The sequence below is a fragment of the Hydra viridissima genome, unplaced genomic scaffold (assembly GCF_058129835.1).
Source record: "Hydra viridissima isolate aposymbiotic clone 2 unplaced genomic scaffold, HvirCarnegie_v1 scaffold_10, whole genome shotgun sequence".
Classification (NCBI taxonomy): Eukaryota; Metazoa; Cnidaria; class Hydrozoa; order Anthoathecata; family Hydridae; genus Hydra; species Hydra viridissima.
In genome coordinates, this window is record NW_028324309.1 from 14,177,967 (window position 1) to 14,195,000 (window position 17,034).

Sequence of the window (17,034 nt, forward strand, 5' to 3'; positions counted from 1 at the left end):
GTGCCGTTCTACTCACTTCTAAAATAAATCCTCTACATTCGATTGGGCGCGGTATAGAAAGAGTCAAAGATCTAAAAGAGTAAATATTTCTTATGATGATTTTTTTAAATTTTATTTTAATGGTCTATTTATTTTTAGCTTGAATAATTTTACCTTTCAGTTTTTAAGTAACACTCGATTTAAGGGTTTTTGGTGCAAGCTATTTATGACGTATGGAAAAAAATGCGCGAAAATTAAAACAAAGACGAAATGTTTATGGCGAGTAACAAAATAAAAAAGATGTGCAAAATGTTGTAAAAAACCATGATAACAAAAGTAATGTTTTTGAATAATTGCATTCAACCGTTAGAATAAATCGACGAGCAGCAGCTAATACACAAAAATCTCTTCGTGCTGATCTTAAAGGTACTCTAAATTAATTCAAGTTAAAATGGACTTTATTGTAAATTTCTCTTGCTTCGTTACTTTATTTATAAAGAAAGTATTGTTTTAAATCTAAATAATTTCAAAGTATTGATATCCTATTAAAACTTAAGTTGCGCAAGTGCTTTCAGAAGATTTTAAGTTGTTGCTTAACTACAAAATATACATACAGCCTATCTAACCTGAGCTTAACTAAGGAGAGCTTAACTAAATCCCTTGAAGAAAGCAGTCCACTGCAATATGATGGTTGATTGTTTGAAAAGGTCTTTCTATTTCTGTTCCATGGTCTTTTGGGTATTGGATGACTGATGAATGGACTTAAGCAAGCTTTTTTTATATATTTAATTATTGAAACCTGTGCATGTACAAACAATTGGCAGATCTTTTCTATTTCTGCATACCCTCTTTCAGTCAGTTGCAAATTGCATGTTGCTTGAATCTTTCTAGGATATTTAACTTGAAACCTTCTGGCAATCAGGGTTTTACCCAGATTTTCAGGTTATTGTAAAAAGCTTTTTAGAAATAAGAAAAAGTAAATGTTGCACATGCGACAACTCATTATTTTCTTTTTAAAGTTTGTAATACAAAACCAATCATGCTTAAGATTTTCTTCTTTCTGTTTGTTTTGATTAAATGTTTGAAAAAAATGTCGCCATTATAATATCATGGATTTAAAAATATTTAAATCTTTCTGAAAGGTGAAAACACAGAAAATCATAGTTTTTAAAATTTAAAGAAATTAAAGCTCTTCTTTTTAAATATCTCTATGGAATCATATTTCCAATTAACTAAAATGATACAGTTAGTCAGATCTGTATTAGCAATTGTACATAATTAGAAGTAATTGGTTTTTATGCATAATGCATGATATATGTATATGTAAAGATAAATCATTTTATTTAGATAAATTTGTGAAAAAAACAAGCTTCAATTGTGCTTTGTTACAATGATGATAATAAAAAGTCAGTATAATAGGTCTTTTTTTTTTCAGAGGGTCAATTTCATAGATGCTAGAAAGTGGTTTACAAGTGTCTTAGTAACAATAGAGTAATACAGTCTTTGGTTTTGTCATAGGAATTTACCCATTTGCAATTACAATCAATATAAGGTACTAGTGAATATGTTGCACTTGTGAATTATACATAAAAGGAGTTGGTATTGTAATTAATTTATTCAAAGTGAGAGTTAGTTAAAAAAGTGAGTTTATTTCAGGTTATGTCCATCTGCATTTTTGTCAAATCAATATTTAAAATCTTGGTTTAATGCACCTGCTGAAACATTATGTATAGGAATTTCTTTCATGAAAAACAGAAAGTTTTGTTTTTGATTTTGCTTTTCTTGAAAAAATCAATCATGAACCTCATCATTGATTATTTTCAAAAATTTTTTTTCATTTTACAAGTATAATTATGCTAATGCAACATAGCATGATGTCACTATCTCTTCAATTCCTGTCTGGAATACTGGCAAGACTTTTAACTGCAATTTATCTCACTTTGCCCAGGTTAAGTACCCTATTATTGTGTTTTTGTTTTTAATTCAATAAATAGGTGAAACTTATTGAAGCATTCAATAATATTTTAATGAAGATTGTCAGTCGAGTTATAACAAAACAAAAAACTGTTCAAAATGTATTGTGTGCACATCCTTTGCACTATTGATATTTTTTGTATTAGATTTAACGGTATTGAAAAAAAAGTCTTCTGAAAATCTTTACTTGATTAAGTTTTTGAGTAAAATATTTCATTTTCATTTTCATCATAGCAAAAAACAGCAAATAGATTTAATACTGTCATTTAAAATTGCCTAATGACTATTTTGGAATAAAGAAGTGAAAAAGCTTTAACATTTGCTTGTTTATAGAAAGTTTTATTAGTCCCATTATTCTGTAAAATCTTTTGTATTACAATTTTCATATTTTTTTTTTTTAGGAAAGAATATTTTTAGTGAATCTTTATAATGCAGCAAAAATATCAATTGTGTTTTTTTTAAACCATTATGTTGGAGTTCTATCCATTATATTGTGCCATATTTATTGATTACCCAAGCCAACTTTGAAAGTATTTTTCTGCAAAGAAGTTAGCCTGGGCAAAGTGAGAGAAATTGCATTTAAAAGTCTCGACATTGCCGGTATTGTAGAAAGGAATTGAAGAGATAATGATATCATGTTGTGTTGCATAACCATAATTATATTTGTCAAATTAACCTCATAATTGATTTTTTTTTCAAGCAAAATCAGAAGCAAAACTTTTTGTTTTTGATGAAAGAAATTCCCATACTTGATGTTATAGCAAGTTTGTTAAACCAGGTTTTAAATATTGATTCGAAAAAAAAAATGTGGATGGACAGGGCATGCACTTATTACTTTATTAATTAGTTAAAAGGCTTTGAGCAATTATTTTGTCATAGGTTATTTAAAAGTGAGTTCATTTTTGTCTCTGAGAAACCTACAAAAACATCCCCATGCTAAAAGGTGGCAGAACTGCTTGAACAAATAAAACCTGCAAACAAGTAAAAAATGGACCATTAGCAAATTTACAAAAGAGGAATCAACATGTTAAAAATAACGAACAAAAGAATGCAACAGGATAAAATGCAACATATCTAGCATATTCTATTCTAAAACAAATGAACAAATTTCTAAGCAAGACTTGAAAAGGCAAAGAAAGAGTTAACCAGAAAATAGCTTGATAACAGTAAACATTTATTCTGTAAAAGAATGGCTTTCAAAAACAATAATGGAAATTTAGATAAAAAAAAAAAGAAGATGACTAAATAAACATGATAAACATAAACAAATGGGTCAAAAAGTATGTACAACAAATTACAGACCAGGATTTAGCAATTGAAAATGAAGCTGAATAAGCTTAATTGCAAAAACACTAAAGTGAAGAAGTATGGTACCTCAGGAAACTAAAAATGAAAGAAACACAAAATACTTTCAGAAACAAAATTGAAGCTATTCAAAAACAAACCATCAAGCAGGTCCAAAATTTAACAGCAACATTTTGGACTGGTTACTCTTTTGAAATCAGTTAATGGCAGAAGTTGACAACTCAAACATCGATAAGTTCAACAACTTACTGCACTTTTCAGCACTTTTAGCATTTTTAATGTTCAACAGGAAACAAAAGGTTTAAAAGATCACATAATTTTAGATGAACAAAGATAATTTATTCTATTTTATTAAAAAGGAAGACATTCTTTAACTCAGATTTATTTTCGTACTGAAGATGTTATCTGCACTTTTCTTGATTTTTTTGAGCATTTCTGAACTTTTAGGTGTGAAGTTTATCTAAAAAAAAAAAGAAAGAAACAATAGAAGATTAAAGCCTACTTGTCAGTTATTGGAAAAATCTGTATCACAGTCATACGATCCATCAAAATCATACTTTTATTTATTGTCATGTCAACCACTGTAGTTTTTAGATGTGGTAAACTTCTTACTGGTACTGATTGTGTTTTTTGTGGAATATGGTAATTCTACTATTTCAATACTGAAGCCACAAAATGGTGGAGCTAAAATGGTTATAGATGCAATATTTTAATATATAAGGTGAACTGTTTGTTGATTGGGATCCTTCAAACAGTTAGTGCAATAAACTGGAAATCGTCTAATGAAAAACCAGAGTCAACTTTTTGGTTTGCCACATTTATTTGATGGATACTATGAAGCATTTTTGGTTTCACAAAGCATTGGTTAAGGTTCTTGAAGAAGTAATGGCTTTACACAGCATGCACAAAATTAAAGTAGTTGATGACTTCTACAATAAAGGCTTCTACGTTGTTTTTGTTGTTTATATTGTATGAACAATATGAACAATAAAAACAATGCTCTAACTGCAAACAGCTCAATCAGTTGTCTATTCATTACTAGATAATCTTAGACCAATTTGTAAAATACTTACACAAAGTAATGGATTCACCTGACTGATTTCAAAAGTAAATGTTAGGAAAATGTTGGATGCATGTACTGGAAGTTTTTATATGTATGAATTTGTTAACAAAACTCAAGTTGAAACCTATACAAAAATAGCACAAAAACATTTAACAGTTATATGAAACAGTGGACAAGCCTGTAGAAATGCATAATTTTACGCTATAATCAAAAATGTTATGGAATTTTATATCAAGATGAAATAGACCAATACAGAAAAGGAAAAACTTTCTGAACCAATCTGATGATCACTTGAATTATCAGAAGCAAACAGCAAATCAAAGTTTGACCACAACTTTAGCCAAAAACTGCACCAAAGCAATGAAGGTTATTACATAACAAGAAAGCCTTAGAAAAAGAATATTCTTAAACTACTAACAACAGCGATCTGGCTGTTAGAAGATTATAAATTACAAATTCTTTTAAAAAAACTAAAAAAACGAGATAATAAAAGAGTTTTAAAAATGTTATTTTCCAACTCTGAGAGTTATTATTAACAGCATGTATAAAGTTTGATGTTGTTAATGTTTAAAAAATAACTACCAAACCTTGGTGTAGGAGGGAAACTTAACAAATTATTTTCCATGGTTGTAAGCAACAACCATTACAACCAAGGAAAGGTCCAGATATCAAGTATGGTTTCTCCATGACTTCAGTACAGTCACAACTGCAGATTTAACCTGTTTATAATTGCCTATTTGCCATTAGTTTAACTGATCCTAAATTTATATGATTATAATAAACATCTAGTTACATTGTTTCAAGTAGGAACACACATTTGATAACATAAATAATGTTTTTTTAAATGTATTCTGATGAATTCAATGCTATTATTTTAAATTGCTTCTAATAAATTTTATCTTGTTTACTTTCATTGGAGTAGAATCACCAAACTTACAATTAAGGAATCAGGGAGTATAGAAAATAGCAATGAAGTCTGCCATTCTCTTGATTTCTTTGATAATATCATCACTGATCTCAATAATCTGTTGGATAATAGATTGTTTTTCCCATAAACTTAGCGTAAGAACTTGTTTTGAGCAGGTTCACTTCCTTGATTTAAGTTTAGATTATGGCAAACTCTGTCAGCTCATAATAGTCCCAATGCCTGATATAAAAAAGTTTTGATGTTTTAACAGTATGCTTGGCAAGTTTAGGTTTATTTGTCTTTTAAATTCTTTAAAAAGTTTAATTTAGTTTAATTTAGTTTTAATTAGCTTTACTTTAAGTGTTTATCAGAATATTCTTGTTCTACCCAGTTTCTACATATCTCTAATGCCAGTTTAGACTGTCAAACTAGACTGTCAAACTAGACTGTCTTTTACACAATTGCTTCCAATATATTGTTCAGAGACAACCAGTATTGAAAGCGTTTGTGTAAAAAAGTATCCCACATATTCACTCAGCAATATTATAAGACTCTAGCATCTTCTGAGTTGCTTTAAACTGAACCTCACTAGTCCCTTGATCTATTACAAGAAAACCTAGGAGATGTGTTTCACCCATGGTTTATAAGAGCACAGAGATCTATATAGCTTTGATTATACTGTTGAACCTGTGTAATCCCTGATGATTTTACCATTAAATATGCAGTAACAGGTTAACCAACTTCCCATATTTTTGATGTTAGGATAGCTCTGAGCATAGCAGCATTTTGGCATGTGATCATGACACAGATGGTTTGCTTGAAGCCTTAGATAAAGTAACTTTTTTAATATAACCACCAAACTGTGCTATGGTGTCAAATGCTCATTTAAATGGCAGTTGTGGGAGATTTATATAGAATATCCTTTAGCTTGAAAAAGTTGATAAATATCTTCTCAGGAGACAACCTTTGTCAGCTTAAATTCATCATCATCAAAACATGTTTTACTGTCTGTTTTGTCTGATGTATAGTCAAATTTAATATCAAGTTAATATTAGTTGTATAATTTTTTAAATATTGTATGATGTGTATAGAAGCAGAGCATTAACAAATCATGCAACCTCACAACATTAAGTTTATGTTTTACAGTGCAGAAAAATACAGATAAGATTTAAATAGCTCGTGTTACTGTTTTAGAACTAATATTGGCTTTTTGAGGACTTATATGCTTATTTAACATTTGATTTTAAAATCTCTGACCTTGTTTACTATTCCCACCAAACAGCCAAAAGTATGGTGAAGTTTAAACTTTAGAATAATTCACATTTGTTTAAGATGATGACTTAAAATGAAACAAATACAAACCCTTATTCTACTATCTTAAGAGATATATAAACAAACTTGTCCATTAAAATTATAACATAATTACCAGACCAATGTATATATTTACATATGTGTTTAAACATGCTTGCATCTTAACTACATATATATAATTGTAAAAATAAAACATCTTTTGTATTTTTTAAAAATAGCATTGTAATGTCTGCACAAGGCTTCAGTGTTACATCTGTTAAGCAAACAAAGATTGAACAATCAAGATCAAGTAATGTAAAAGTTGTAGTTCGTGTCCGACCTCCCAATACAAGAGAATTGGCAACAGGAAAAAATATTATCAAAGTTATTGATGATTATATGCTTACTTTTGACCCTAAAGAAGATTTTATTTTTAATATTGAAAATAAGAGTAGAACTTCGGTAGTTGATAAACGTATCCGAGATCTTCAGTTTGCTTTTGATCGTGTTTTTGATGAAAAAAGTACGAACAATGACATTTTTGAGTGTACTACTAAGCCTGTGATAGACAATTTATTGGATGGATACAATTGCTCTGTTTTTGCTTATGGTGCTACTTCAGCTGGGAAAACTCACACAATGCTCGGATCACCAGAAAGACCCGGTGTTATATTTCTTACCATGATGGAATTATATAAAAGGCTGATGAAAAATCAAAAAGAATATGATGCTGATATATCAGTATCATATCTTGAGGTATCTTTTTTTACTACTTTGCGAATTAATTGGTTGTTTACTTAAAAAAAGTCTAATATCTAATGATGTAAAGTTTTTTTATTTTTGTATTGTGATCAGGTTTTTTTTCAAATTTGATTTATACCTATTTGTGTATGCTTCAGATTTATAATGAAACTTGCAAGGATTTACTTTTACCCAAAGGCCCTCTAGCTGTTAGAGAGGACCCTGAAAAAGGTGTTTGTATTAATGGTCTTTCACTTCATAAGGTATAAAATCCTATAAATTTTTTGTAATTTTTATTGCAATTTAATATAAAAATCACATTTTAATATTAAATTGCTATAGGAGATTGCTTTTACAGTGTTTAAGCCACAGATCATAACTTTATCATAAATTTTACATTAGTATTCAACTTCAAAAAGGAAATGTTTTGTTAGGAAAAAATTCAATATTTATTTGATTAACAGTTTCATGAACTGGTAACCTGCAGCTCTTTAAATGAAATGTTGCTCATTTGGTTAAAAATTGTTAAATTTTTGTTATTAAAATTTTAAGTGATTAAATTTGACTTATTCAGTATTCAGCTTGATACAATTTCTTAAATCTAGGTGTCATGTTCACAATTACTTTCCAAATCTGCCTCTAGATGCCAATTTTTTTTGTGAGATCTTCTGATCTTTTTACAATTTAAAGTCTGAACTTTTGAGTTGAAATTCCATTTCCAGTTCCATCTCAGAGCTAAATTAGTATTAATAATAATATCTAAATAATAAGATATTATAAATTCTGGCATCCCATTCACCCTCATAATCATATTATTTATTGTTGTATGAAAACCTTTTAAAGTAATTAATGATAAAAAATGCAACTTGTAAGAACTTTTTTTTTTCTTTTTTTACTAATTTCCCAAATACCAGCCTCGCAGTGCTGAAGAGCTCCTGGAAATGCTGCATTTTGGAAATCAAAATAGATCACAGCACCCAACAGATGCCAATCAGCAATCATCTAGATCACATGCTATTTTCCAGGTTTCTCACTTAAATTGTTTTTTTATTTTTGAGAACCAAAAGGTATTTATCACTTCTGATGATACATTTCTAAAATTCCAATTTCTCTATTCTTTTTTTTGATATATTATTATTGATTAAAGGTATTTGTTCAACAATGTCCTAAAGACTCTGGTCTTAGCGCGAGTGTAAAGTTGGCAAAAATGTCTCTTATCGATTTGGCAGGATCTGAACGTGCCATTGTTACAACTAATCATGGTGAACGCTTCCGTGAAGGTGCTAATATTAATAAATCGCTACTTGCACTTGGAAATTGCATAAATGCATTAGCTGAAAACAAAGTATTCTTGTTCTTTTTAACAGTTTTATGTTTTAATTACTTTTGTATTCAGGTAATCATCAGTGTTTACAACCTTTTGTATACTTACAGTGGTATAAGTACAGACTTTTTTTACAATAATTTTTTTTGTTAGAAAAATAAAGAATAAATAGTTTGTGAATACTCTTCTCCTAATCTATAAATTGTTTTTCTCTAGAGCAATATTCATATACCTTATCGCAATAGTAAACTGACTCGCTTGCTTAAAGACTCTTTGGGAGGAAACTGCAAGACCATTATGATTGCAGCAATCAGGTATTATTGACAATCAAGTATTATTGTTAAACAATCCATTTTTTTGTATGAAAATTTGTAAGATATTTTTTAAATTTTTTTTGTTGACTTAGTCCTTCTAGTTTAAGTTATGAAGACACTTACAATACATTAAAGTACGCAGATCGAGCAAAAAGTATTAAATCTGCGTTGACTTCAAATATTCTGCAAGTGAACTACCATGTTTCACAATATGGAAAGATTGTCGAAGACCTTAAAGCACAGGTATATTTTGGACAATTTTTATTAAACTAGAAAATTAAATATTCATTTTCAAAAAATATTTAAAATATTTGAAATGGTGAAAGAATATTATCTATGGTTTTTGTAATTTATAGAGTTAAACTAGAAAAAATTTTGAACAAAATCTAGATACTAAAAAGTATTAAAAAGAAAAAGCACAAATGTTGATGGAAGAAAAAAAAAATCCTGGAGTGCAAACTTTTTAAGTTTTTTTCAATCTAAATACATATTGTTGTTAAAAAAAGCAAAAGTTTTAAGTAAATAATCCAAAATCTCTCACTTCAGAAAGCATATTGGACTTGTTAAAAATACTTTTTTTAATAGTTTTTATAAAGTTCTTAAACCCAATAGGTTGTGTATATTTATCTTTTTTATATACCAAAAATTGTTAGTGGTGGTTCCACTGTGGATATTTCAGCATCAAAATCAGTTAATAAAGCTGTGCTGATATCCTCTGGTTTAAGATCTGGTCCAATATATTGCAAAGCATCAATCTCATCCTGCAAATCTTTAAATTAATCATCTTCATCAGCTATAGTTGTTTCTTGATTTGCAGGAGAAATTTCTATTTTACCAAGACAGTTTACAATCATTTCAATGGATACTGCATTCCAAACAGACACCAACATTTGAATTTCAACAGATATAATTTTCCAGGTGGGCTTTGTTATTCTCTAAGCTTCTGATAATCTTGTGAGCTGTAATCTCACAATATTTGTACCCAGCAATCTCATAATGCTATTTCAGCAAAGTTTTCTTAACTTTCCAACTTTTACAAAGAATTATGGGAGATAAAGGATTATTTTGGCTGCAGATATTCAAAAACCCTTTAAAAGCAGCATGTCCTAATGACTTATGAGCAGCAACACAAAATTTTTGACATTTTACAAATTTATTCTTAAGTGATGCCAAGGTTTTATCTTTATTTATGAACCATGTTGATAAGGTATTTTTTGGTATATTTTGCTGTCATTATATTTTGCTGCAACATCTTGATATCTTTAAGAAACCGAGCTTTAACTTGCAGAAGTTTGTGAATGTGTTTACAATATTGTTCAATTCCTGATATTTTACTCTTGTTTAAGAACACAAATGTTTATATACAATATACTCTTACAAGAGATTAACATTTAAATTTTGTATAGAATTTTGAATGCTTAATTTAGATATTTGAAATTCTATAAAATGCTAAAATTTCGTTAAAGTTTAGTAAGTTTTGTAAGTTTAGTAAGTTTTGTTAAAGTTTAAAGTAAGTTTTGTTAAAGTTTAAAGTTTAGTAAGTTTTGTTAAGTTTTGTAAAACAAAAACTGATATGTATTAAATTAAATTATCATGTTTACTCTTTTTCTCTCAAAATTCAAGTTAAAGGATGGCTTTTTTGTCATGGGACCAGAAGAATTGTTTGAAATGTTTGAAATAATGGGGTTCAAAATTACCAGCATAACTTATAAGAATTTCTTTAGACAAATTCTAGACACCTAAAATTTTTTAGACAAATTCTAAACACATAAAATTGATAATGTTTTAAAATACTGTATGTTTTTATAAAAATCATGTGAATACTAAAAAAAACACAGAAAAACTCTGTTTAAATATTAGGATCTGTCAATCAAATTTTTTTCAGAACTAGGTTTAGCTACCTGAGAGTTCATTTGAGAATTGTTGAAAAAATGAAATTTCTCATTCCTCTCTACCTTAATTAGAAGTTTGAGTTTATAATATCATTTCATCAGCATTTTATACTATTACTTGTAAAATTAAAAGCACTGTGAACCAAAGAGACCCCTAGGTTTATGTTGTCACTCAATCCAACCCATTGTTATTAGTTAGGCATTAACATGTGTATGGTTCATTAAAAATGCATTGAAAACCTGGTTTGTGTGCTTAGGTTTGAAAAATCAACTTTTAAGTTTCTACATATATTCATCACATATAACTAAATTAAACTCTTCTTCTGTTAAAATTATTTGTTGATTTCTAAATTATTTTAAGATTCTATTGTAGGTATATTACTTATAGCAAACTTTTCAGTATGATTTGAAAAAGCTTTTCAAAAAGGTAATAGGAGTAAAATGATTTTTTTTTTTTTTTACATATTGCTTTCATTACTATTTATATAACCTTGTGGCAGATTATATATAAATATACATACCTAAACCTAAAAAGCTGAGCATAATGAGCTTTTGAGAAATTGCATAACAATTCATTTATGATGTTTTTAAAAAAATTTGCAGATATGAAAATAGATGTTTTTACAGGATAATAGTCACTGTCATGAACTTGTTGACTTCTTTTTGTTTCTAGGGCTGCATATCAAGGTTAATGTTAAACTAAATTCCTCTTCCATTAAAGTTAACTATAGAGGATAGCAGTTGCTCTCCATGTTGATTATGCTCTTCTACATGTTTAAATCTTCTCCACATAGGTTTAAATTTAGAATGAATAGCCTCCCCAAGAGTTCATATTTTTCCGAATTCTTTGGTTCTTAACCTTTCACACTACTGTCTTTGCTCTTTTTCCTGCATTACCTGACAGACCAAACACGACATTGATACACTTTACATCAAATGCTGCAAAAAACTTAACATCTTGAAAGTTGAGTTTTTCTAATTTTATTCTTGAGTTATGGTTTGGTTCAGAAATATTTTCAACTAATGCTAGAATTTGACAATGCTGAACACCACTATTCATGTAAATTGTAGACTTTCTACTTTCATTTGCATCAAAGACACTGGTTATAACTTTGTAAAAGGGTTCTTCACCTTTCATAGGACTTTGTAAAAATGCTGAATGAGAGGCTAGAGCATGTTGATTTATCAAATCCACTATGAAAGATGATTTCCCTTGAACATTCACAAGATTCTTAGAAAATTTGCCCTCTTCCTATTGTCTAGGAAATCCATCTGTAGAAATATTTAAATAATTGTCATTATTTTTTTAGACACCAAAAAACATCCTTTACATTCAAAAACTTGCTGAAGCATGTCCAGATCAGGAATACTTTGGGGTTAAAGCATCAATACAAAAAATTTAAATGTTTTTATGTGCATTACACAAAAAAGATAAAAATAAATTCTAATTCATATGCCAACTTAAAGTTAACATTGAGCATTTTCAACAGTTATCTCAAAAAGAAGAATTGGTTTGGTTTAACTAATTTGGAGCATTGAAGATGAATTCCTAATTAGCATTTTTAACGCAACCTTCAAAGTGATATTTAAATACATAATTTTATAAATATAAATGCTTTATTAAAATGTGTGATTTGATATAGATAGTAATACAGTAAAAGAACATCAAAGTCTATATGGATTGATAGGCTTAATTTGCAATAACACTTTTAAAAAAATTATTGAGTTTTAAAAAAAAGTTTTTTTCTTTAAATATCTCCCCATGAGCCTCTGGGTGTAATGCCCAACTTCATCAAGTAAAGTTTTCTTCTACAACCAGAGCAAGCTACAGTTGGGTAATTACAAATTTCTTGGGAATACCCAGGATATATATAGCTTCCTCAGACTTTCTGTTGTTGAATTTACAGAGGAAAAAGATTTGCAGCTCCAAAAAATCCTCAACAGCAGCAAAGGGCATTTTGTCCAAAAAAACAGTTGATGCGCTAGCAACAGCCATTTTCATTGAGCTCAAAGTAAATCCAAGAAATAAAGTGTGTGCCTTGTTTTAAATGACATAACAAAAATATACAATTTTGAGAAAATGTAACCTAAATTGCAATCTTTAGAAAAAGCTTATATAAAATTTTTTTCCTGCTTTTTTTGAAAATTTATTTTACAATATCAAGTTCTCAAATAAAAGTTGTCATTTGATGTAAGATACTCATTTCTGTTTGTTTGTTTGTTTTGTTTTGTTTTTTTTTTATTTTAGCTTTAACAAGTGCTTTTTATTACCCACTATCTCAAAGTTGTCATTACGATGACTTCTTTTGTCAATTTTTTAGTAACTTTTTAAGCATTTAAGGCTTTTAAAAGCCTTAAATGCTATAGTTATCAAATAGTTCAGATTATATAAAGTGGTCACATTTTCCAGAAATTCCAAGGCAACAGGAGTTGTAATAGAAGTTGATGTCCTATAATTTTATCAAAGAGTCAAATTTTTATGTAAAGTTACATGTAAATATTATTTATCTAAATTATTTACATATGTAAATAATTTACTAAGGGATAGAGGGGCTCACCTCTCTCTACCTTAGTATTTACATATGTAAACTCTTCGTAAACATAAAAAATGATCTCTTTCATATTTTCTAGGGCTTTTTAATCAAAACAGTTTTAAAGTGTTTTACACCACAAAGTGTGTTTAACACTTTAAAACACTTTTACTTACCAGGGGAATTTATGTCTTATAAAAATCGTAAAGAATTTTCACTTTACTCGGTTATGGTTTAGGTGGTTTTTATATGGTAATTGGTTTAGGTGGTTTCACTTCAAGAAAAGATTAGGAAATTAGAATCAACTCCTTCGCAGCAAAAACTCCTCGAGGATGAAACGTATACCGATATACTTAAAAGGTGATTTTCTTAGAAGGTGTGACCTTCGAAGTTTTTTTGTTACTTTTACAATTTCTTTTTTGTTATAGTAAATAAAGCATTATTTATGCCAGATGTTCTTCAAATCTCAAAATATATAATGTTTTAATATATTTTAGCTACGATCATCAAATACGCAGCTTGTTCAAAGAAAAAGAATTATTTAAAAGACAGTTTATTGAGTGTGAAGCGTTAGAAAAGGAATCTGAAATGAAGTTAACTGATAAGGTACGGTTTACCTTTATTATGCAGATGTTTAGTTTTATCTTGTACATGATTGGCCTAAATTTTAATCTTCTATATAATTGTATATAATTGGCAACAGTAAAATGTCTAGGAATGTTTTTATACATTGGATGTAATAACCACAAAAGAAAAAACGGAAATCGCAATTTTGTGCTTTCGAATTCACCAATTTTTAAAGTTGAGCTTCTCTTGTTTTTTTAATTGTTTAATATTTCGTTTGAACCTTTTTTTTTTTTTTTTTTTTTTTTTTTTTTCACTTTAAACTTGGTTCAAAAAAGCTTTACTTAATTATCTTTCAGACAGGGACAATAAAGTTTTTATAACGCGACTGTTTTATTACAGTTTAGATATTACCCCTTTAAGTTCTTGTTGTTGTTTTAGGAAAAAGCTTTTCATTACATGTTACAAATTTCGAGCATGTTTGACCAAGACTCGTTAGAACAGGTTGGTATTCAATCTAAATATTTTTCTACGTTTTCCGTAATAAGTTCAACAGGTTTTAATCTTAAGATTCATATGCTCAATTTTAGTCCCGTAAAAACCTTGAAAGTTTCCGTTCTATGCACTTTATGAAGTTAAGCCAACTCCGCGAACAAAAGACCATGCTGATGTCTTCTTTAGAAGAAAATAACAAGCGTATATTGCGTTACCAAAACGAAATCGAACAGTGGGCTAATCAAACAAACTCTGCTGTCCGAATGCAACTAAATTTGGTCTATGATTTGTGTTTGCAGCAATTGGAAAACGTATCATTAAAAGCACAAACGAAACACATGCGCAAGTGCTTCTTATTGCGTGAGGCTCAGAACAAAAAAACCGAGAGGTAGGAAGTGTCAGAAAAACTTATGACTGGATTTATTTTTTAATGTTCGCTTTTTTTGAAAAATAAGTTTTTTACGTAAACTCGTTGTTTAGAATGTTGGCTTTTTTGCTGACGAATCAAAATCTGGCTGCGACATCAAGTGGTTTGTTGCACAATTTACCTGGCATGACAAATATTTCTTGGGCGGACCAGACTTTAGACAACAAGGAAAAAACTCAAGTGTTTGCAGATCTTGCTGACCTAACTACAGGAACTCCTTTTAAGACACCTTCTAACAGATCTGGTGTGTTGAGGCAAATTGTTCTTAATTCAAAACAATTACAACACTTACCTTCAAACGATAGCTTGAGTGAGCACAATGGTACTTTGAAACAGGATAATGAACAGACTTTTAATCTCAACGATGATTTATTAGCTGATAGATATCGTTCTGGAAACGGTCAAGCATTGAACCTTGAAAAAGAATCGCAGAAATTGCTTAATTGTTATGAGCAGGCTTCAGTAAGTCATAGAAACCCTGTTAATGTAATTGATAAAGCATGCTTCATCAATCAAATTAAAAAACACTGTGACAATACGTTAAAGATTTCAACGCGCACGCCTCTCAAAAGTTCCTGTTTTAATTCAGCAAATGCTATTTCCTACCCAGATCCTAAACAAGTACAAGTTAGTGATAAAGTACTAAAAGCACCGGTTAACGGCAAAACAAATAATACGTTTAGTCATTTTAAACCAAAAGTTTTTTGCGAAAAAAAGTTAAAACTTACAACCAAAGAAAACTTCCTTCCGAAGTCGTTGATCAAAACTGTTGACACACTTAACTCTGAGAAAAGTTTTTCAGTAGTATCAGCTGTTGAGAGGAGAAGTTTTAGATTTTAGAAAGTATTTTAACTATTATTTATTATTATTATTATTATTATTATTATTATTTTTATTATTATTATTATTATTATTATTATTATTATTATTATTATTATTATTATTATTATTATTATTATTATTGATATTTTTATTATTATTTGTTATTATTTGTTATTTTTATTATTGTTAGTATCTATTTATTATAATTATTGTTATTATTTAAATTTTAAGAAGAAGTGTATTATTTATTGATCACAAGTGTAATTTTCGACGTTTGAAAGAAAAATATAAATACAGAAATCTTTTCGTTTTCGAAAATTGTCTTTTCGTTAAATTCGCTTAATAATGATGTTATTATTATCTGTAGCCTGTTTTAAATTTAAATACTGATAAATCGTAAAGTTCTATTCGAAAGTAAACAACGGAAACCAACATAAGATTTCATATGGACATTTTTATACATATTCAAATAGTTATTTGTAAGTAAATAAAATTTTATTTTGCTCAGGAAATGATTAAATCTAATAGCCTTATCAACATTTTGGACTGCACGCTAAGTCAATGTCAAGCAGTTATCAATTGCCAAAGCATCGATGTTTTTCTTTCTCCCTACCTTGTCCCCTATTAGTTAACATTAGTATAAATATTTGTGTTTATGATTTCGTCAGTGCAGTCTTGTTCAGTTCATTAACAGTATTTAAATATTTTAAAGGAGTTTTTTTGATATTTTATCGATAACCAAATCGATATTTTAATCGATAACCATATCGATATCAAACTTAATGTCTAATTAGTTTTTATAGTTTCTAGTGAAAATGTGAATTTAAACTTGTACTTTCAGTTTTAAAAATCGTTTCCAAACATTTTCACGTGCAAGGTTTTCATAAACATTTTTTTCAAGTAAAATAAATTTTCTGAGTATTTCTTTTGAGCCAGAATTTTTTTTTTTAAATAAATCTACCTTAAAAGTTACAGTCTTACTGAACTAAGAGAAAAAAACATTATATTTAAGTAACTTAACAAAAACTAAAAACTGTTCTTAAACTTTTGAGCGCTATTACGAGTTAAAGAACGCACGCGATAAATGCGTTCTTCAAATTTCTTTACAAAAGCAAACCTAGAAGCTTTTGGTGTCACGTGGCACCAAAATTAAGAAAGTGCTCCTGTAAAGTGAATTTTGTTTGATCTCTCGAATTGTGTTGATTGTTTCAAAGCTCGTCAATCATTTCTTTTTTCAGCGGCAAAAAATCCTGTTATTGAAAAGTTTATTGTAAACAGAAATGAGAACTAATTTTAAAATAATTATTTTAGTATAATTATTGATTGAACTGTTTATTATTCAAATGGCTGGCAAGTTATTATTCATTCTCAATTACTGTGTACTTATTACTATTTAGATTTTTTAT

At 28.6% G+C, this 17,034-nt stretch overlaps 5 protein-coding genes across 8 annotated transcripts in view; all 5 read left to right on the plus strand.

Moving 5' to 3' along the window:
* Positions 1–17,034, plus strand: part of LOC145181174 (procollagen galactosyltransferase 1-like) — a 381,403-nt gene that overhangs the window by 125,108 nt on the left and 239,261 nt on the right. The gene's annotated exons all lie outside the window — the stretch shown is intronic.
* Positions 1–17,034, plus strand: part of LOC145181173 (glycogen [starch] synthase, muscle-like) — a 361,885-nt gene that overhangs the window by 125,108 nt on the left and 219,743 nt on the right. The gene's annotated exons all lie outside the window — the stretch shown is intronic.
* Positions 1–17,034, plus strand: part of LOC145181181 (non-structural maintenance of chromosomes element 4 homolog A-like) — a 227,620-nt gene that overhangs the window by 125,108 nt on the left and 85,478 nt on the right. The gene's annotated exons all lie outside the window — the stretch shown is intronic.
* LOC145181172 (protein zer-1 homolog) overlaps positions 1–17,034 on the plus strand; it is a 207,822-nt gene that overhangs the window by 125,108 nt on the left and 65,680 nt on the right. The window lies entirely within an intron of this gene.
* On the plus strand, positions 161–15,710 carry LOC145181620 (kinesin-like protein KIF18A). 3 transcript variants are annotated; one of them, XM_090101230.1, is made up of 12 exons: positions 161–405; positions 6,758–7,274; positions 7,418–7,522; positions 8,174–8,284; positions 8,407–8,604; positions 8,800–8,897; positions 8,990–9,140; positions 13,586–13,680; positions 13,818–13,926; positions 14,326–14,388; positions 14,475–14,767; positions 14,860–15,708. In XM_090101230.1, exons 2-12 carry the CDS (start codon positions 6,765–6,767, stop codon positions 15,644–15,646), a joined length of 2,520 nt encoding a protein of 839 aa, XP_089957356.1. In that variant the 5' UTR covers positions 161–405; positions 6,758–6,764; the 3' UTR covers positions 15,647–15,708. The 3 variants fall into 3 exon arrangements, with proteins under 3 accessions (XP_089957356.1, XP_089957358.1, XP_089957357.1); XM_090101232.1 differs by having other exon boundaries at positions 236–405; positions 8,407–8,539; positions 14,860–15,705; XM_090101231.1 differs by lacking the exon at positions 161–405 and adding an exon at positions 1,413–1,531 and having other exon boundaries at positions 14,860–15,710.

Bases quoted from the DNA above. Each gene is read 5' to 3' on its own strand.
- LOC145181620 (XM_090101230.1), top strand. From the start codon at position 6,765: ATGTCTGCACAAGGCTTCAGTGTTACATCTGTTAAGCAAACAAAGATT. The intron at 7,275-7,417 runs GTATCTTTTTTT...TGTATGCTTCAG, and splicing joins TATCAGTATCATATCTTGAG to ATTTATAATGAAACTTGCAA. The intron at 13,681-13,817 runs GTGATTTTCTTA...AATATATTTTAG, and splicing joins TATACCGATATACTTAAAAG to CTACGATCATCAAATACGCA.